A 23,237-nucleotide genomic window follows, 5' to 3' on the forward strand; every position below is an offset into this window, starting at 1 on the left:
AAGCATCATAGAACTGCTGCCTTTGCAATAAACATAGTAACACGACATTCCTCATCGAAGCACACACGTGAAGACGTTTTTTTCAAAGATACTGTGTTTATTTAACAGTAGACAAAGTTTACAAGAACGGAAAAGGTAGTTTGTAATAAGTATGTACCCTTTGTGATATGAAACTACCGTGACCCTGCCCCCCCCCTCCCCTCCCCTCCCCTCCCTCCTTTCCGTGGTTTCTCTGTCTCCCTCCAAGTCTTCTCCATTAAGCCCTCAAAGCCTTTTACGCTGCCTGGCTGCCCATTTCCGTAAATAGTCCGCCATTCCTTCTTCACTTGTTACCGGGATTCTAGTCACTCCCCACCTCTCCTGTATGACACTTGGAGGAGGGCACAATTCACTTTGCGGCAGCTGCTTGTAGAAACCGGAAGTTTTACGGCAGCGACTGGGAGAAAAGAAAACAGAGAGGCGAGAGCGACAAAAAAGCAGCCTGTGCGCTGCGAGAATAGACGGGAGAGAAGTGTCTGTGTATTGACGGAATAGGAACATTGTATATTAGCAGCTGCCACATTTGTACCCGCATAGTGTCCACATACACTGGTAAGTACATGGGTTGCGTACAACAGGGAATGTATTTGTCTTTAGGGGGTGGAGGTAGAGGAGGAGGGTCTGTCCTACCTGCCAAAGGGGTTTAGTTGTCTCTCTCTCTCTCTCTCTCTCTCTCTCTCTCTCTCTCTCTCTCTCTCTCTATCAAACCTACCCAAGGCTGACAGGGAATGCTGGGTGTTGTAGTGTGGAGCCAGCTGACCGTAGGCTATATAGCCTTGTACAGTTATGTGAATAAAGTAAGCTCCACTTTGTAAATAAGGGAGGGGTTATACATTGTATTCACAGAAAAGCTGACTGTTATGCAAGTACATTATGCTAATTCTGTGTAAAAGATCCACTATCAATGCAACCTTATTTTGAGTGAAAATATAATGTCCTTTGTCACTCTATGGGCAAGAACTGACACATAAAAACATAATACTCATAATAAAGAATGTTATACACTTCATGGGCTGATTTAATAGTGGAGGATGGCAATGCCATACTGTGGAACTGTATGTACAACCAAGCATTGAAACAAACAGTAGCATCTTATAGAATACGCTGCAGAAAAACTATTTTGTCAGTAGAGAATGTCATGCTTTTTTAGTCTCCCAGTGAGTGTTTTCTGATGAATATTACTACATTTACAAGCAGTGCACTCCCTATCAGAACCACACCATGCACCGCTGTGTTGCTATACTGTTCGACAGCTAAAAGGGTTAAATATATACATTTCAGTCTAGGTTTTGCATTACTGAATCATGTATTTTCCTGCAATTTACACCACTTAACACCTGCATATGTTTACACTTTATGGCATGGTATGACATGTTTCTGCTGTTCCACTTAGAACTGTAACAGAAAAGGACCAGTAACACCAAAAAAAGTGAAGGATTTTCTCTGAATTTAAATGTGATGTAGTTACCTTGTAAATTATATAACATTGTGTTGCTACTGAAACTTGTATATATAGTTAATAAAAAATAAGCTGCTTTAACCTTTGGGTAGCCTTTTCAATATTAACAGGCCCAGACTGGCAATCTGTGGGTTATCACAAATACCATAGTGGCTGTTGTGTCTATTGACAGTCCCTATTTATTGGGCTGGTGTGGGGCTCTTTGGGCCTCTGTGAATCTGAAATGTCTGGGTCTATTTTAATTTTCAGTCTAGACCTGAGTATTATGTGTTCTATTAGAGAAGAAACATTGTGAACATACTTTAATTCACCTGTATGAACAAACAAAGATATACTCAGCAATAGCCATTTATTTTATCTACATTTAAAGTGCATCCCTCAGCAAGAATACTCTGCACTTGTGGTTGCAGGTGAATCTCACCAGAAAACTCTGCTGCAGAACTACCAGAAATCGAATTTCCAAAACAAAGTTAGCCCCAACTGCACTGACCACACAGTTTATTATACCTTGGGGCGGATAGCACTCTTTTTGTTGTAGATATGCTGGCAAGCACCCCACATCACAGAAAGGATGATTTTAACTATTTCTGCCTGTATGTCACTCTTGTATAATTTGTCCATTTTGAATAACCTTGTTATACCTTATACCTTGTTATAAAAAACAAATGCAAACAGGATACCAGAGTAGTACAAGCATTTAGTAAAGAGCTTTTATAGAATAGAATCTGACCACATATTGTCTTGGGGAAAAAGAAGAACTAGAAGTCAATTTATTCACATATGCATTGCTGCCACTAGTGCAGGAAATTGGACTGCAGCTTTTGTTTTTAGAAAAAGAAGCTAAGAACATGTCATAAGGGTTATATTGTGCCACCTGTAAAAAAAAAATTTATTATAGACACATAATAAACTTCTGTTGTTCTGTTTCCCTGACAGTTTTCTCCTTGGTTACATTCGGGACCTCAGCTGATCCCTGGAGACTCCCTGCCTTGAGCCAATGCTGGATCTGGAGGTTGTACCAGAGAGATCTTTAGGAAACCAGCAATGGGAATTTACACTAGGTAAAGGCTGTGAATAATAATAATGGTAATATTTTACGCTAGATTTATATTAGTTTCGCCAAAAATTTGCTGGCGGCGAAATATCATAGAAGTCTATGGGCATCATTTTTGCGGTGAAACAAGGCGAAAAAAATTCGCCCATCCCTATTCCTGAAGGGTTGGATGTGCTTAAAGATTCTTTTTTAAGATTAGAGATACATATTTATGAGCTTTTCCAGCATATTGGTTGGCTTCCCAATTTAAAAACGTAATTGCAGTAATTGCAGACATTCAAGTGCTGGAGAGAAGGCTGCTTATAGAAAGTTATTATCATCGTAGACTAGCAGAGGTCTAAAAGACATAGAGCTGTAAAGAAATCAGCCATGCAGAGTGACCAATAAAAACTCCAGTATGATAAGAAGATAAAATATATGATGATATCTAAGACACATGGCTATTTGGAAATATTTTCTAACCAATATTTAAATTATGTAAATGTTTCTTTAACAGTATACATTGAGAATATTTGGATTTGCCACATGATTGGTTAGTGGGGCAACAAGACATTCTAGGACTCCCTTTTCTGGATTAAACTATTCACTTCTGTATAATGATCCCTTTCTTTACCTTAAGCAAGGAATATTTTCTGCTTGGTTTGCACAGCTTCTCTTGGGGTCCCTTAATTACAGAATGAGTTTATTTCTCTTAACACTTTTGTTTTTAGAAAAAGGGCATATATTCATATTTTGTGTTGAATAAAATTATGTGCTCCAATAAGATTATTAGAAGTAAGAAGTATTTTAGCCTGATTATATGAATCTTCAGCTCATAGCTATCTAAATAGACATATTTAGATATTAAACAGATTCAAATAACCTTGCTATCACTGGAAACAAGGGGTTGTTCACCTTTTAGTTAAGTTTTAGTATGATGTAGAGAGTAAGATAGTGACGCCATTTGAAAGCTAAAAAGAGTCAGAAGAAAAAGGCAAATTATTCAAAAAAATAAATACAGATCATTAAAAAGTTGCTTAGAATTGGCCATTCTGTAACATACTAAAAGTTAATTTAAAAGTGAACTACCCTTTTAATGTATATTGGCCAATATCGTTGCCTTTGTTTTGTAACCAACTCTTTTTCTTGGTTACAGGAATGCCCTTTGCTCAGGGAGTAGCCATCCTCCAAAAGAATTGCAGGACCATCAGAAATGTTCAGATCCTTTATAGTGATCAGGTACATATAACAATGAATTTTGGTCAGAAGTGACTAATATGAGAGTTTTATTATTTTACATTATAAGCTTTACTTCCTGTATCGGTCAATATTTGCATGTTCAATATATACACCAATCCGTTGTACTGCACTGCAGAATATGTTGGTGCATTAATACATGATGATAAAACCTGATTATTATGACCCTCAATCTGCTTTTGTGAATACAATTTGATAAATAATTTGACCTTATCAGCCATGATCATATGTACCCCTACAGGTACTGTACATATGATCATGGTTGATCTGATTGAAAAATACCAACATGAAAAATCACTTGCGCTATTGGGCATACACACAAGGCAATTTTGGGATTACCCATCTGTCCATCTCACTAGCTATTTGGCTAAATACTGTATGGTTTATTCTTAAAAGGAGACTTAACAAATTTTCATAGTAGGTGAGAACCAGGTGGTCATGTCAGTTGCAGGTTGATTAATGCCCCAATCGCTAATGGAAGTCAGTAGCAGACCTAAATTTGTACAGTTGTGGGGCCAGCTAGACATGCTTTTAGCAACCTTGGGTTTATAAAAGTTCAGAATAATCAAACTAATTCTGTAATTGGTGAAGCACAGTCTTCCTTAGATTTGTTGTTGTAATGAACACCCCTCTGTTGGTATATGGATGATGTTTTGCCTGTTATCTTGATGTTTTGTCTCATTTCTTGTCTACTCTTTATGTGGATCTAAATATTAGTCTGATAGCAGTAGTTAGAATAAAAATTTTATATAGTGAACAAAGTACCCCCTATTGTAAAGTATAAGTATATTATAAGTCACTGAGGAGTTCCATGAACATATGGTCATGGAACTCCAAGGTTACTTCCAATATCCTCATATTTTTCAACAAGGGGTACATTATTTGTTATAATACACGAGTTTTAGTGAGTCGTGACAAAAAATGCTCCGTTTATAACTGATGAAATCACTAACAGCCGTTTATAAGGATATCATTTACAGGATACTCATGGCTATTGTTTGTGTGTGTGTATACACACACACATCCACACATCAGGGAAATGTATTATGCATAATATATAGGTGAGACCACAAAAAAACAATGTAAAATGAGGGAAAACTTGAAATCAGGGGATGCAAAAATCCACTGTATAAAGAACTTTCAGCTAAGTATAATCCTGCCAGTCATTCAGTCATAAAACAAAGTGTATTGTGAGATATTTGTGCCATAGATCCTGCTTATTGCCTATATCAATGATAAAGCTAGTTATTTGGGCATACTGTATATCCCTAGTTTTCCACAAAGGAAGACTCCTTTGCAGAAGGTACAAAGAAGGCCATATACAGTTAGGCCCATAAATCTTTGGACAGAGACAACTTTTTTAATTTTGGTTTTGTACATTACCACAACTCGGATGCAGTCGAACTGCAGACTTGCAACTTCAATTCGGTGGGTTGAACAAAAAGATTGCATAAAAATGTGAGGAACTAAAACCTTTTTTTAACATAATCACTTCATTTCAGGGGCTCAAGTAATTAGACGAATTAAAAAACTGAAAATAAAATGTTCACTTCTAATACTTGGTTAAAAACCCTTTGCTGGCAATGACAGCCTGAAGTCTTGAACTCATGGACATAACCAGATTCTGGGTTTCCTCCTTTTTAATGCTCTGCGGTGGCTTTCAGTTGCTGTTTGTTTGTGGGCCTTTCTGTCCAAAGTTTAGTCTTCAACATGTGAAATACATGCTCAATTGGGTTCAGATCAGGTGACTGACTTGGCCATTCAAGAATATTCCACTTCTTTGCTTTAATAAACTCCTGAGTTGCTTTGGCTGTATGTTTTGGGTCATTGACCATCTGTATTATGAAACACTTTGAATCAATTTGACTGCATTTAGCTTGATTTGAGCAGACAGTCTCTGAACACCTCAGAATTCATTTGGTTGTTTCTGTCCTTTGTCACATCATGGATAAACACTAGTGTCCCAGTGCCACTGGCAGCCATGCACGCCAAAGCCATCACACTGCTTCCGCCATGTTTTATAGAGATTTGGTATACTTTGGATCATGAGCTGTTCCTCGCCTTCTCCATACTTTTTTCTTGCCATCATTCTGGTAGAGGTGGATCTTGGTTTCATCTGACCAATGAATGTTTTTCCAGAACTGTGCTGGCTTATTTAGATGTTTTCTAGCAAAGTCCAATCAAGCCTTTCTATTCTCAATGCTTATGAGTAGCTTGCACCTTGCAGTGCACCCTCTGTATTTACTTCCATGCAGTCTTCTCTTTAAGGTAGACTTGGATATTGATATGCCTACCTCCTGAAGAGTGGTGTTCACTTGTTTGGCTGTTGTGAAGGGCTTTCACTTCACTATGGAAATGATTCTGTGATCATCCACCACTGTTGTCTTCTGTGGACGTCCAGATCTTTTTGCGTTGCTGAGTTCACCAGTGCTTTCTTTCTTTCTCAGGATGTACCAAACTGTAGATTTTGCCACTCCTAATATGGTAGCAATTTCTCAGATGGTTTTTTTCTGTTTTTGCAGCTTAAGGATGGCTTGTTTCACCTGCATGGAGAGCTCCTTTGACCGCATGTTGTTTGTTCACAGCAAAATAATCCACATACAAGCACCCCCCCCCTCAAATCAACTCCAGGGCTTTTATCTGCTAAATTGATAATGACATAACAAAGGAATTGGCCGCACATGACTGTAGGTAGAACTCCACGGGCGATTTTGTCGCAATCCAATACTCTGCACAAAAACGCAGTCGTCGGGTGCGGTGGGAATAAGGTAAGCAACAGGAACGTCTGATGGTGTCGCAGTGTTCGTCCGACGCGACACAACTGTCGCATGCAGACTATGCACGAAGCGTCTAGATCCGTCAGTCGTGTCGCGTCTGATGAATTCTGCGACTTCACCCGACATTTCCATCTATTACCTTATTTCCGTCGCATCCGACTTGACGCCTGCATTTTTTAAAAAAGGCTTTAGTTCCTCACATTTTTATGCAATCTTTTTGTTCAACCCACTGAATTAAAGCTGAAAGTCTGCAGTTCAACTGCATCTGAGTTGTATCATTTAAAATTAATTGTATAATGTACAGAACCAAAATTAGAAAAAAATTGTCTCTGTCCAAAGATTTATGAACCTAACTGTGTGGGCCTAACTGTGTGTATATATATATATATATATATATATCGATCCTAACTAAGATATAATGAATCCTTATTGGATACTAAACAATCCTGTTTGGTTTTTTCATGTTTAAAGGATTTTTAGCAGATTTAAAAAAAAAAACAGTAACACCAAAAAATGAAAGTGTTTTAAAGTACTGAAAATATAATGTACTCTTGTGCTGCACTTGTACAACTGGTGTGTTTGCTTTAGAAACACTACTATAGTTTATATAAAAAGGCTGCTGTGTAGCCATGGAGTCAGACATTCAGAGTTGAAAAAGGAGAAAAAGTACAGGAAACACAACAGATAGCAGATGAGCTCTGTAGAATACAATGGGATTCTTTAGACATTATCTGTTATCTACTGTGTATCCTGTGCTTGAATGGCTGCCCCCATGGCTACACAGCAGCTTGTTTATATAAACTATAGTAGTGTTTCTGAAGCAAACACGCAAGTTTTACCACTGGAGGCCAACACTACATTATATTGTATCTTTCCTTTAAAACACTTTCATTTTTTGGTGTTAATGTTCCTTTAGTATGGAGAACCAAGTAACAGGTCTTCGCTTATCTGGAAAACCTTATGTTCTGTGCAGTCTGGATAACAACATGTTCCATAGCCATTTCCCTACAATTAATATTATTGTTGTAAAGCTTAATTCAGTGTTTTAACCTCTTCAGATTGTTGTATAATAATTGTTTTGGAAGAATTACTTTTAGCTGTATTCAGCTTAATGGGTGATGCATTTACAAATAAGGGAACTGGGTAAGAGGTTTTGTGATGTAGTATGTTGCTCTCTCTCATATGCTTAGTTTCCTATCTGTTTTACAGTGTCCTTTAAACCATGACCTCATCCTTAGCTTGACTCAAGATGGAATTAAACTGCTGTTCGATGCCTTTAATCAGAGACTAAAGGTGACTTGTTATTTTCATATGGAGAATGAAAGAGGTATGCAATATGAAGTTTTTTCATACATAACACACACATTTCTCTTTTTGCCTAGGTGATAGAAGTCTATGATTTGACCAAAGTGAAATTAAAATACTGGTAAGAGTCACTATATGGAAATTATAATATGCAAATTGTGGTTCAAAATTTGTGTTTGTTATTTGGCCAAATACAAAAATTATATAGCTGGTGCTTCCTGAAATGTGAGTCAGTATTCTTCTGTAATACATTTTAACACCACCAAATATTATGAGTGAGTCATTTTCAGTCTTGCTTTCACAGTGGCGTTCACTTCAACTCGCAAGCCATTGCACCTACCATAGAACAAATAGATCAATCATTTGGAGCAACACACCCAGGAGGTAAGATGGTACAATTTTGCCAGATTTGGAATGGGTATACATGTCTTGGTATTTATACGTATTTTCTGTTTCAGTATACAATTCTGCAGAGCAACTGTTCCACCTTAATTTCCGTGGTCTGTCTTTCTCTTTCCAATTGGATTCCTGGACAGAAGCTCCCAAGTATGAGGTTAGACTTTTCCTTGTTCTACCAGAGCAAAGAGTATAACCATCTAAAACTGTCTGTAAGAGCACAGCAAGAATAGGAATGATTTGGCTTAATTGTAAAATATGTTGCAGTAATTTGGGCCAATGTGGGTTTGCTATTGTGTACAGTGAGACGTGGGCACTGAGCCAAATGTAAGTATATGTCTGGTTTGGTTGATTATATTTTTTATTTTTTAAAGCCAAACTTTGCCCATGGATTAGCTTCCCTCCAAATCCCGCATGGGGCCATGGTCAAACGAATGTTCATCTACAGTGGAAATAGCCTCCAAGATACAAAGTGAGTTGCAGTTACTGGAAGAAATAATATTGTATGCTTAGCTAATTGAGTTGATTTTTGTGCAATTCTTCAATTTTTCCTGTGCAGGGCTCCTAGTATGCCACTTGGGTGTTACCATGGCAATGTATACACAGAGAGTGTTGATGTTCTTCGAGATGACTCTGGACCATTGGGGCTACGACTTCGTCTGCTTAGTACTGGTATGCATACTTTAGGGGTGGTTCACCTTTAAGGTAACTTTTAGTATGTTATAGAATGGCCAATTCTGAGCAACTTTTCAATTGATTATATTTCTTAGTTTTATAATTATTTGCCTTTTTCTTCTGACTCTTTGCAGCTTTTAAATGGGCGTCGCTGACCCCTTATAAAAAGCAAATGCTCTGTAAGGCTACAAATGTATTGTTGTTGGAATTTTTATTACTCATCTTTCTATTCAGGCCCACTCCTATTCAACTTCCAGTCTCTTATTCAAATCAGTGTGTGGTTGCTAGAGTAATTTGAACCCTAGCAACCAGACAGCTGAAACTGCAAACTTGAGAGCTGCTGAATAAAAATCTAAATAACTCAAAAACCACAAATAATAATATTTCAAAGAAGAACCACCCCTTTAATATATTGTTGCATTGTTTACATATTCTTGGCCTTCATTTACTAATATAAGTAAAATGTGGTATCCAAGCAGTAACCATGTAAGTGTAGCAGCAGTTTACATAGATTGTCAAGTTGCAGACTAAACAAATCACATTTCTGATTTCTGCATTAGTTTCCCAGGCAAAAAATGCACTACTTATTTTAAGCATGGGTTGACATCAGAATCAGCTTCTGAAGGACTCACCATATAATTCTAGGTGTCATGCATTCACAGACCTCCATGATGATGGCCTGTCAATCAAGTTCAAAATTATTGAGGTGGAATGGGTAACTTTCATAGTTCATATGAAAGTTAATGACCACTTATAGCCTGCAAGCCTGCACTCATCTGGAGTAATACCTTGATGAGCGCTCTGTTTGCTAACATTACAGTTAACAGGAAAATGATTTGGTTAGTGATCTTGTAAGTATGCTGAACAAGAAGGTATTTTAAAATGTTGACCACAAGTTTTTCTGCTGTGGTTAATGGGAGGGAAAGGGTGAAATACATTTAGCAAAATATACAAAGGAAGTTTGAATTCTCTAATATTTTTGTCTTGTATCACTTGTATCATTTTTAAGTCTGCTCACCCCTTTCTGGTTTTCTCAACAGGCTGTGGCCCAGGTGTAATGGGAGATGCCAAGTTAAGAGTTTCAGAGCGATGTATACACTTTGGTGATTCTTGCCAAGATGTGTTGAGCACTCTAGGGGCACCTCATAAAGTATTCTTCAAGTCTGAAGACAAGGTAAGGATAACAGAAGAGAGGTTAGGGAATAAAAGGAGCAGAGTCCTAGGTTGTAGTTACACACCATAACTTTGTAGGTCTCCAAAATGTAGATCTCACCACATATATTTCTCCCAATGCTATGATTCTATGAAAGAAACAACAGATCTAGTTTAAAAACAAAAACAGAAAACCCCAAAAAGTATTGACTAAATATTTTATAGCAAAACATGTGGAGAGACCTGATTTTGCAGACCAACACGTTATGATGTGTAATTAAAACCTGCTGTGGAGTCGGAATAACATTAGGGGTTATAGGGATGCACTGAGTGCAGAATTCGGTTTGGGACACGGCTAAATGCCATGACTTTTTACAAGATTTGAAAATGGTGTTAGGCAATTTGCCTCAATTTTAGTGCTTTGCACTTGCAATGGTAAAGAGGCATGTTATGCTATATAAATAATCTTCCAAAGCAAGTTTACTGCTGATGTAGTCTGTGACCTATAAATAAGGATCAAACTTTTCTCTCTTCAAATTCTATTTTTTTTTTTTTCAGATGAAAATCCATTCACCATCTCCTCACAAACAGGTTTCTTCTAAGTGCAATGACTATTATTACAACTATTTTACCATGGGAGTGGTAAGTCTAGCCAAATAATCTAGCATTTATCAAATGTTTGATGTATATTCTTTTACAAATAGACTGTTCTCTTTTGTATAAACGTTAAAAATAAAGCAATTTACCAATACTTAGAATTTTTTCCTCATATGCAATACAATGCACCATGTTTGCCCAGGAGCAGTAACCCATAACAACCAATGAGATTTTTGCTTATAAACATGTGACTGGTATATGCTACCCACTGATTGGTTGCTTTGGGTTACTGCTCCTGGGCAAACTTTAGTGCCTTTTATAACATAAACCCCTACATCTCTAAGTGGAGTGGTAAATCTATCTAGTCAGTAATATTATGATGTTGAAAACAGATGCTAATGTGAATGGTAAAAACTAATTTCTGTAAGGCCTCGTTCACACTGGAGTTAATTTTATGCATTCCCAATAGAAGAGGGGGATGGTGGTTAGCACAGCTTTTCCAAATGGTATGCGTCCAATTCCTTAATAGTTGCTCTGTGCTGCAACTGCTGCAAATGATCCAAGGATAGGAGAAGGAAGAGGAACTCCAGCAGTATTACTGCAAACAACTTTTTATTCCAGACAGTGGTAAACACAACATATTTCGGGTTCAATACCCTTTATCAAGCGAAAGTCAAACAAACCTAATAGCCAGAGCCTTTTTATTGTTTTACATCTTGTATTTAACATACCTTTAACAAATAGAGATGTCATTGGCATATTAGGTGGCTGTCCTTTTGATAAAACATATTTTAATACATTTAATACATATTTCATTTTTTATTTTATAGTAAATAATCGTTAAAATTAACATAGATTATTACAAGGAGCTTTATGTGCAGTTGTGCTTATAAGTTTACAAAGCCCTGGTAGAATTTGTAAAATGTTAGCTTTCTTCAGATAATAAGATCCTACAAAATGCTACCTATTTTGGAATTCTGGTCAGGGGACACTATCATTGCAGAATGCCTTGATCAAAAGTTTACATAGCCTTCAATGTTTGTGCTGATAATATGCACTCAAAATGACGCACCCAGGTTGAAAGGGTAATAAAGGAGAAGTATCCACACCCGTGCCTTGTTTGATTGTAATTTAGTGTCTATGTATAAACAGTCAGGTAAATTTGTAGTTTTTGAGAAACTATTTTGCATTTCATTCGTGGCTACACTAACTTTTGCTAGTTACTAAAGCATGGAAAAAGTAGATCAACTTTATAAATCGGGATAAGGATATTACAATATATCCAAATATTTAAAAAAAGTCCACCAGTACTTTTCAAGCTTCAAACACAAGAAGTTGTAAATTAGGGTTTCTGTCAGGTCCAAAAAAATATTGCCAGGGAAATTTTAAGGTATGCTAAGAAATACCCCAAAGCAACTACTGAAACACAGGCTTCTATGAAGCAAATGGTGTGTCTGTTTCAGCATGCACAATAGAAATACCTTGTCTACTAAGTCTATTAGATAAACCTAATAGGATTGTCTTGCTACTGGTATGGATTCATGCAGCTTTCTATCAAGTAGAATGTACTATTTTATTATTATAGAGAAAAAGGAAATTGTTTTCTAGAATAAGCTTTAGTTACTTAAAATGAACTTTGTGGGAGAAGGTCTTCCTGTAATGCTGAGCTTTTTAGATATTGGGTTTCCAGATAAGAAATCCCATATCTGATTGTAAATTCGAACTGCATTTCCTGCTTAGTATTCAACTTGCTCAGAGAACTGCATGTTACTGTATTTGATCTACTATTTGGGTTGTTAGGAAATCACGCAAGGTTCCCCTAATTTGGCCAAACCTGTGTATACATTGTTTATGTTTAAAGCACAGGTGCCAAACTTTTAGCCCCTCCCCATCTAGGATAGAAGGGACTGTGGGCAAGAACCAATGTGTGCAAGTTTGAATAACAGCACCTTGCATGTGCAATAGCGTATCATTTATGGACTCTCTGCTGCACACATGCCAAAGCTGGGTAAGCAAGGTAAGATGGTACTGTGATTCAAACTTCCACAACTAGGTGCAATTTTTGAAGCACCAACCCAAAGAATAACCCTAGCAATGGCTTAACATTTTGGCATAGAATTTAAGATTTTAATAAAAGGGAAACTATGTGGCTACATTTCAGGTCTTTCAGGAGCCTAAAAGACCTTGCTTCAACCTGTTTGCTTTTATCATCATCACAATAGATTTTATAGATATGTTGCATAATGGTGTTTTATATCATATCTGAGAGATGTTTATTGTTATGCTGCACTGTGTTCTGTTGCTGTGTAGCACATTATCATGCAGTATGACGGAGAGCCCAGCAGGCACTGATTCATTGCATATTTCTGATGTTTGCAGGATATTCTCTTTGATGCAAACACACACAGCGTCAAGAAGTTTGTATTGCACACAAATTATCCTGGACATTACAACTTCAACATGTGAGTAGATATGTTGAGCACTAAAGCATGTTGCGTGATTTAAGATTAAGTTTTAGAACGAATCTGCTTTAGTATTTGTGTATGAGTAATGATGGATCACTCGGTTCTTAATAAAGTGTTTTTTTTTTGTTTGCTGGTAGTTTAGTGTCAACCCACCTAAAATCATAACTAAAAAAATAAAAAATGTATTGAAATCAATTGCAGAGCCTTTCTGTTGTTATAGAGGATGACTATTGTTTTTTTAAATAGAAATAAAAAGTGATATTGTTGTAACGACCTTAAAGGAGAACAATCGCGAAAATGAAAATTTAATATAAGCTTCATCATACTGAAATAAGAAACTTTCTAAATGCAATCAATTAAAATTTCTGTACTGTTTCTGAAATCAAGTTTATCTTCACTATACCTCTCAGCATCTGTTTCTCTTCATTCTCTCTTCATGCAGTAGTTGGGTGTCAGATAATCATTGACAGTTAGATCCAATATATCTTATAGGGGGGCTCCATTTTACCTAGAAAATGTATTAGGGTTCACTCTATTAAAATCACCAGAAATGATGTCTCTCTACATGTAAAACTTGTGCAAAAGGCAGTTATTTTGTTAGATTGTTTTATGGAATCAGTTATTTGAATGAGCTCTAATTAATTTGCTAGGAAACGAGCCCCCCAATAAGATATATTGGATCTAATTGTCAATAACTATCTGACTTGACTCCTACATGAAAACAGAATGAAGAGAAACAGCTGCTGAGAGAGGAATAGTGAACATAAACTTGATTATTTCAGAAACTATGCAGAATATTTAATTGATTGTATTTAAACATTTTCTTATGTCTGTTTGCTTAAGCTTATATTAAATTTTCATTTTTGCGATAGTTCCCCTTTAAGTTCCATTTATGTAGGAAATAACGCACCCAAGAGTTTAGTTGACCATCTACTGGCATAATGCCACAGGTCAAGTGCATTTATGCACGTATTTATATTATGTGTTGTAATTTAACAAACCTCATTGGTTGCAAACAAATATGCATAAAATTAATGATGCATCTAATCTCTGAAATAACAAGCTTGCTTTGTTTCTGCAGCTACCATCGTTGTGATTTCCGGATTCCTTTAACAGTAAAGAGAGGTTAGTTGTCTGCCATCAACCTAAACAAGTTCCAAGTGAACATTAGTAAATAGACAAAGCAATTATTATTATGGTTTTAGCACTGTAAATACAGGAAATACAAAGACATACGATTATAGGGCTGAAAACATTGTTATGCTGTGTAAAGCACCTTTTGGTGGTCCTGTGTTCCTTTACGCTGATGATTGTTTTTTTCTTAGCTAATAGGATTTTTTTTGTACCATGGCAATTGGTTGTTTAGTGGATCCGACAGGTTGGAAGATTTCTGTTGGCTACCGATAATTTCTCTGCATGTATTACCTATCTGCCGATATCAATGGTTGGCGGTCACTAGTATTTGTCAGGCATAACTTTCGTAGCAATTGCTGTCATGGCCAGAATATCGTCTGATTTGTTCTTTTACTACTGTATTTAATCTGAATAGTTAGTTGCAGATCGGGAGATAGGGTTGTAGGATCGTTCATACAATAAGAGGCTAAAATCTGTCTAAAGGTGGCCATACATGGATAGATCCGCTCGTTTGGCGATGTCGCCAAACGAGCGGATCTCCCTCCGATATGCCCACCTTGAGGTGGGCAATATCGGGCAGATCCGATCGTGGGCCCTAGGGCCCAACGATCGGATCCTAGCATTCGCAAACGGGCGGTCGGATCGCGGGACCGCATCAACGAACAGATGCGCCCGCGATCCGACGGGATTTTTAATCCCATCCGATCGAGATCTGGCCGATTTTCGGCCAGATCTCGATCGGGGAAGCCCGTCGGGGGCCCCCATACACGGGCCAATAAGCTGCCGACTTGATCTGTCGGCAGCTTTTATCGGCCCGTGTATGGCCACCTTAAGGCCAGCTTTAGTGTTTGGCCATATTGGTCACATCCAGTCTTGCAATTCGATCTGACCATTTGAGGTCAGTGTTAATCGTAAGCACGTTTCATCTTTTATCTGGAATGGAAATGCATTTGTCCTTTGCACTATTTGCTACCCTACATCCTTTATTAAGTTGTTTCCAGTAATGGAATACTTCCTTTGAACTATTTGTAATTTTTTTGGAATAATGCCTCATTATTTTTTTGTTCTGTAGCTCTCCTTCAAGTTTCGAATTTCTATAGCCACCTGTTCGCTACGGTCCCACTTACAACACAGTGGTTTGACTTTAGAATGGAGTGTGAGTAGGACAGGACTTCTACAGAACAAAGTCGTTTTAGGGCAATCTCCTACTGGTGACAAAGTGTCCGAACATAACTTTTAATCCAGCAGAATGGGTATAAAGCACTTTACATATGGCAATCCAACTTAATCAACGGAAACTAAGGGACCTGGCAATTAGATAGCACTCTAAATCGCAAGTTTAAGATGCAGAACAGGAAAGCAAATAAAAGTAGGCCAATCTGTACTATCATACTAAAAGCATAATGTAATTCTTTTGAGTGGTGAACATGTCAGCCATTACCAGCACCACACAATGCGAAGTCAAAGTTTTTTGTTTGTTTTTTTTATTGGTCGTTTGGGTCCGTTTTTGATAAATCTGCCCCTAAATGTTAAAGGTTAAGTTACCATTTAAGTTTCTCCCTCAGACTCTGAGGGAGAACAGACATACGATATACCGGCAGAGGAAGCGGACAACCAGAATCCCTGATATCCTTTTTACCTTTTACCATTTAAGTTTCTACCTTCTAAGTAGAAATAACACAATTTTTTTTTCTTGTGCAGATAATTCAGAAAACCAAACAGAAATCTGTACCACATACAGCAAGGTCAGTAATTACCATCCCACCAAAATCTTTGTGGGTGTATACAATCATTTAATGTAATACACAACAAGAGGATGCTGTTCAAAATGAAGGTTTTTACAAAGTTAAAGTTGTCTGGGTAAAACCTAATTGGGGAAATCTGTTTATGCAAGGCTGGCAACAAAATAGCCAGACTTTGCAGCCCAGTGCCACCTTCTGAGGATGTTCAATAAAGTTAAAATGACTGCATTATATTCCTGACTGTGTGGGATTGAGTGACGAATCATTCTAACCTATAAATAAACCCTCCAGTTTGTCGCTTATGACTTTTGTCGTTGGTGTATATACTGCCAGGTTAAAACAAAATCCACTGACTCGTATGTGATTTGATTGCAGTGGGACAGTATTCAGGAATTTCTGGGGCACCCCGTGGAGAAGCCAGTTGTACTTCACAGGTAAGAGATACTTAAGAAAATGTCTGGAACTGCTTTTCTCTGTCGTCTTAGGGGGACACAGGGCCCGATGGGGTTAAGCTCCACCCTCCAGGAGGCAGGACACTTGATAATAATTAGAGATACTGAAGAAAATGTCTGGAACTGGTTTTACCTATTGCTGTAATGTCTATGCCAAGGCAAGGTTTGATATTAAACAAGTCATAGTAAAAGGTGTTTGTGTGTGGGGAAAAAAATGTTGCTGTGCAGAGCACATAATTTTTAAGTTTTAACACTTTGTACTTCCCATGTAGGGAAGGGTGACAGGCAGACATGGCAGCCCTGACCACTGAACCCAATCACCAGTTCACTCGATCTATAGTTTCCCCACAGCGAAGTGTGCCTTTAGTGCAGGGAATTATTTGTGCTCCAGTAATGTTATTATCTTTCTGACAAGAACCAAACATGGAATTTTTCTCTCCCAAATATTTTTTTCATGATTAAAACAATAGGAAAAAAGTATGTTCAGAACATGCCACATTCATTGAAAGCAAAAACTTTCTGCCACCTTTGTAGCAATAAGGGCAGTGGAAGAGGAGGTGATCTTTTCGCCTGTGGTGAAAATCTCTGGTGAAAAAAATCTCCTGAAAATGCCATCCCTTTCACTAATCTTAGGATTGCCGCAAGTAAACGTTACTTGCAACGATTGAATTTGATTGCTGGGAAATAACTTCCTTCCCACGATAGTGCAGGTTTATCTGCAGGTAACAAGTGTATCTGTTATCTGCTTTGTTAACTGAATCTTGAATGGCTGCCCCCATGGCTACACTGCAGCTTGTTTATATAAACTATAGTTGTGTTTCTGAAGCAAACACACACACATATTTTACTAGTGCAGGGAAAAAGTAAATACTTTAATACACTTTAATTTGTTGGTGTTCCTGTTCCTTTAAGCAAATGTCCGTTATACAATTATATGTCCAATTATACTTGTATGGTACTTAATGGGGTGGAACCTTGCTCTTTGGCAAAACTTATCTATATAATAAGGAAAGGCTTAAGAGTGGTGGCACATGGGGAGATTAGTCACCAAGTGACAAATCTTCTCTACTGTGGGTGACTAATCTCCCCAAATGCTATCCCGTCGGCAAGAATGTGAATTGCTGGTGGGATGGCATATGTATCGCTTGCCTCATGAGGAAACTTCGGACGACTTTGGGAAAACTAAATTGATACATATGCCATCCCGCCGGTGATTCGTATTCTTGCCGGCGGGAAGGCATTTCGGGAACATTAGTTGCCCGCAGATTTGAAAATTTTCACTTGCTAACTAAACTCCCTGTGTGCCACCACCCTAAGAGGTAGGACTAACTGGTTAATGTGAGGCTCAATCTAATTTGCAGAATAGATTTTAAAGTAAGCTCAATGACATACAGAGCTATATGTAGCCAGCTACTTGTGGCTATAAAGTAGACAATACTGATAATTGTCTCTATGTGTGTTTTAGCAGAGACAATTCTCAGTATTGTTCATGGTAGTGCATTTTCTGGTGTTTTGTAGCCACAGCAAGTAGTTCCCTGTGTCATAGCCCTAATCAAGATATTTCATGCAAAGTTAGGCTGGGCGGATACTGAATATTGTTTGTGTGCCACTTAGATGTATGCATGAAATTTAAAAAAAAAACGATCCAGTAACAGTATTTTAATATTTTTATAAACATGTTTGTCAAAATTTGGTGCAATTTAGGTCTTCTTCTCCAAACAACACAAACCCGTTTGGATCTACTTTTTGCTTTGGCCTCCAGAGGATGATTTTTGAGGTCTGTATGTCTTAGATCAGTTTCTTATCCCGTATTATTGACAGAGAATGCAAATGCTTGTTTATGCAAGTGCAAAGGACAAAACTTGGGCATTCATTTTCGCACACTTAGGGGCAGATTTATCAAGGGTCGAATTTCGAAGTGTAAAAAACTTCGAAATTCAGCCATCGAATTGCATTACTTAGATATTCGAAGTCAATGGTTTTTTAATCGAATTTGACCATATTCGGTCAAAGTAAAATTGTTCGATCGTATGATGAAATCCTTCGAAACGAACGATTTTTTGATTGATCGAACGATTTTACTTTGACTTCTAAAAACTTAGCCAAATGTTGGCTATAGGTTCTAGAAAGTCCCCATAGGCTAACATAGCAATTCGGCAGGTTTAAGGTGGCGAAGTGTCGAAGACAGTACTGTGATTTTCAAAATCAAACTTTTTTACTTTGAATCAAAGTCGAATTTAGGCCTATTCGATGGTCGAAGTACCCAAAATTTGTTCGAAATTCGAAAATTCACTTAGACCCTTATTAAATGTACCCCTTACTGTAACATTATTCACATAGGAGCCTGCACTTATTCAGGTTTCTTAAAAAGAAACTCAAATATTTAATGCCTACAGATAGGTTTTATGGTGTTGTACAAGGCTCTATTGCTCCTCATCAAAAACCTAAATTTAGGGTACCAAAATATAGAAGCTAATGGTATTTTACAGGTTTTGTGTACACTAGTTTGCATATCACTTCCTTCTGCCAAGACTGAACTTAGTAGATGTGCATTGATCCCTCCAGGATTGATAGGAGGACTGGGCATGTGAATAACCTGGGCTTGGAGAGGTGTACTTGCTTCATGTTGAACATGGGGGTGGGAGGCCAAGTGGAAGTGGGTTAACGTCACCAAGCACCAAGGATGATGGTACACAAGGAGATTTGTCGGCCATGGCATACAATCTCCCAAAACATACTATTCATAGGATAACCTTGAGATCACTGCAATTATAATGGAATACTCACAACAATCTGGCTTCACTGTATGAAAATGTAAAGGGAGACATTTTCCTGCTGGGAACAATGCTTTTTATGTGCCATCATCCTAAAAGAATTAAAGACTGGAAATCATTGCTACTTGACAAGCAAAGCTTACTGGCACGTTTATTACAGAATCATTTCAGATAATGCATACTTTTAGGGGCAGATTTATTATGTGGTCTAAACAAAATGGTGGAATAATTCACAACCCATCATCAGGCATCGGAGTGTAAATTTTTTTTTTTTTACCGAATTTTCCTTTGAGCAACTTCCACTGGAACTTACCTACAAAGTTCTGAAGCATTGTAAAATAACAGCAGCAAATCTGGTGTTCACAATTGACATAAAATAAATAAATTCCAAATTTATCAAGATGTGTTTTAACTTTACACAGAATAAAAAATAAGCCACTTAGAGTATCCTTTCTTCTACTTTAAAAACTGTGCCTAATGCCAATGTACTGGCTTAGTGCACTTGTGTAAAAGTGTGCTTGAGGTGCAAAGTAGAGGCCCCATGGATCAAGGTTACATTTAAATAAACACATCCCTAGATGAGGTGAAACTTTCAGGGTTCCCTAAGAATGACTTGCACCCAGTGAATTGTACGCTCATGTCTTATTTGATTCTGCACACCATTCACATGAATTGAAACAGCGGATACAAATTTTCTCCTGCATTACATAAACTGCATACAAGTTGTAACACACACAGCTGGATTTCTGGTAAAATGTTGCATAGTGAGTAAAAAACACTGATGTATGATCTCTTGCAATTCATGATTTACCTGCCTTTGTGTTTTAGGTTATGCAGAATAACCACATAGCATCTGTTACTCTGTATGGAGCCACAAGATCCAGCGGGCAGCAGAAACCTTCCGAGCCAAGCCAATAAACCTGAAACAGCTAGTGGGGAAGTATAGTCCAGTGTGCCTTGATTTGCACCCTGATACCTACACAAAGCAGAGCTTGAATAACCATGCTGTGTCTGCTGTTTGCAGAACAGGGGGTGCGACTAGATTGTGGGTATCTACAACTGCCGTCCATGTTCCTCCGTTCTGCAGAAGGCCTCCTAAAAGTCAGTGTTGTCAGCGTTCCTCAAGCCTAATGAAGGGAGAAGTCCAGGCTGGCAGAGCGCTGTATGCTGCATCAATAAGCACAAGTACATGTGAGACAGGAGCAGGAAGCGAGGAGCCTGCGTATTAGTGTTACTCTTTTCACCTGATAGTCACATCTGTATGCTATTACTGTATATATACAAGTATGATGTTAACACATTGATTTCTGTGGCTTTGGATACTTTACATGCAACTGGCGTGCTTGTATGTACAGTATGTATGTATGTATGTAAGTACGTACGTGTGTGTGTATATAATATATATAATGATTTGTTTCTATGCATGTGTACATATACACACATACATATATATCATGTGACTAGAAACTCCAAACACATGCAGAATCCTTGCATATTTTTGCAGTAATATAATACATTTCTTGCCATGCTGTAAAACAAGGGCAGGCATTGCTTTGCTCCCCAACTGTTGCAGCACTACAATTGACAGAATCTGGCTTATGATCCTGGGAGTGGTTTTTCAGCACTATACCTTCTGTAGAGCATTGCATTGCTGTCATTACTTAAACATCCATTTCTTCTGCTCCTTTGAATAAATGTACAAACCCTTTGCTTTCTAACTGCTATAGCAGCCAGAAATAGGCAAGTGTATGTGATATACAGCAGAAATGGCATGAAGTGGTTTGGGAATTTCAGCATGATGTTACTTGCTGCTGCAGTGGTCAACATTTTTGTTTTTAGGACATCAGTCTGTCTTAATCCCATTGTAGCCAAAGGCCACTACAGACATTGTACACAGTAGGAACACAAGCATATGGTTCCGGTGAATGTGAGAATGTGTATTAGTTATCCTCACCGCAGAATTATCCTGTGGGGGGGGGTTCTATTTCATGTAAGCATGTAATGTTCTGCAAGTTACCTCTGAGATGTGAGCACAAAGATGAACTTGCTTGTTACTTGGTCGCACCATTTGCACTACATACACTTTATTTGATCAGTCATCTTGTCCACTGGGCAGCCTTCGAATGTGGACCCAGAAGACATAAGGCTGAGAGAAATATTTATGCGACAGGGAAGATTTCCCCCTTTTTCCTGCACTATTAATTACTTGACCTACGTAATAATTTTATTTTAGAGTTAATTTTCCTGAACAACTCAAATCATCTTTGTTCTGTTAAATCCATATTCTCTTTCAACATCCTTCTCTTTTTGATCATTTCTGATATGATTTCCATGATGTCCATAGCCTAAACTAAACCGTTTAATTTAAATTGTGAGTGAACATGTGCCTCCTTTGTCGATCACTTCATAACTGTGCTGGATTTTTTTGGCAAAAAAAAATGTATACCTTTTGCTACAGTGTTTCGTTTGAGGCCAAATTCCCCAAAAAATGCATTCATTTTAGTGGGATAATGTTATTCTCCATCCTATACAGCAGCCAAAGACCAGCTCAGCGCAAGGAATATTGTTTTTATAAGCTGGAATAAAGCAGTGACTGAAAGGCACAGTATAATGCATTGCTCTGCAATCTGAAGCTCATGGGAATACTACTGAGAGATAGGTTCCTGCAGCGATGTGACCACAAGAGATCGGAAAAGAGTGGCAGTTCAGCAACATGAAAAAATTTAATATTGCTAAGAAGTTGGATGTCTGTCTACTGAGCAATGCATTCTGTGCCTTTTTAAGCCAGAAATGTCTGTGCCCAGCAAACTCTGTATAATTCACTGGAATCTGCAACTACCTTTCTCTGTAGTTAGGAGTATAAGCTGGTTAAGATATATGGTTATAGTGGAAAATCATGTACGTCGTGTAGCAATACAAGTGTGGTGGTAGACAGGCAGTGAAACAATAACATACCCCCACTTGTACTATTTTGGTGTAGCAACTTGTGATACATGGACAAATTTAACGTGTTTCCCAAATCCTGTGTACAGAACTTTGTATATAAGGACATTTTTTGTACAAGCAACTTGCGTTTATGGGATATCAACTAGTAGGAGACAGAACCAACAGGAAAAAAAACGCCAGGACCAACCCCCAGGATAATGTGATGAGAGCAAATTCACTACTTTCTGTCTTCCTCCTATCAAAGTGTGTTCCTGTTATACCTGCTAGTGGACTAGTATTGAAAGTTTCTACAGTGTCACCTTGCCATGGCAGCTGAGGGGATTATATAGTAAAAGCTGAATGTTCTCTGCTGCACATTGTCTGTAGTTTATTATCCACTTATTTGCAGGCCTTGGGTAGACTCTTCTTATGGTGTATTTGCTGCTTTTCTTTATTTTGTTTACATTGCTCGTCCCTTATAGTATTATGCCCTATAGGTCATATGACATTACCTGCCCAGGTAACTGGCTGCACAGGAAAAGCACAGCCGAGTCTTGGCTGAGAAGAAAGAAGCTATAACTGTATATTTGTGGGTTAATTTTGGAGCTGTTCAACCAAGTGTACGGTATCCTTTGGGGTGCTCTTTTGTGCAGTGGGCGGCTCGAAAAATCCTGTTTTGATTAAGATGTTTATCCTTTTTTTGTTCATATTTTTGGTTTTATAAGAATTGAAATCTGTAGCCCCAAAAAGCATGTGTACCTATAGGCCAATAAAGGGAGACCCTTTGTCACAAGTCTTGAATTTTTTGTGAAGTATTTTGTAAGCCCACTGGGTGTATTTCATGCTTCCCATCATACAGTGATTGGCTAATCATTTTAGAATGTCAGTTGGGTGTGTTTGTGCATGTTTCTCGTTACACACAGTTACATTTTATATTCACAAATTATTGCTCCTTATAATAACATTCCGAAATATATTTTGGTGGTCTTTAAGGTCATTTTAAAGCACCAACAAATTTTTTTCATCTTTGTCATTTATACAGTACTTACAAAATG

At 37.8% G+C, this 23,237-nt stretch overlaps 1 protein-coding gene across 1 annotated transcript; it reads left to right on the forward strand.

The window, feature by feature from the left end:
* The first annotated feature begins 201 nt into the window (after positions 1-201).
* phaf1.S (phagosome assembly factor 1 S homeolog) lies at positions 202-22,975 on the forward strand. The gene is made up of 17 exons (XM_018260457.2): positions 202-591; positions 2,435-2,559; positions 3,688-3,770; positions 7,775-7,858; positions 7,948-7,991; positions 8,175-8,254; positions 8,329-8,423; positions 8,641-8,738; positions 8,826-8,938; positions 9,982-10,115; positions 10,652-10,735; positions 13,070-13,152; positions 14,237-14,280; positions 15,991-16,034; positions 16,407-16,465; positions 18,188-18,260; positions 20,086-22,975. The coding sequence occupies exons 2-17, from the start codon at positions 2,496-2,498 to the stop codon at positions 20,173-20,175; spliced, it is 1,272 nt and encodes a 423-aa protein (XP_018115946.1). The 5' UTR covers positions 202-591; positions 2,435-2,495; the 3' UTR covers positions 20,176-22,975.
* The last annotated feature ends 262 nt before the right edge of the window (positions 22,976-23,237 follow it).

This window comes from Xenopus laevis, chromosome 4S, assembly GCF_017654675.1.
Source record: "Xenopus laevis strain J_2021 chromosome 4S, Xenopus_laevis_v10.1, whole genome shotgun sequence".
Taxonomy (NCBI): domain Eukaryota; kingdom Metazoa; phylum Chordata; class Amphibia; order Anura; family Pipidae; genus Xenopus; species Xenopus laevis.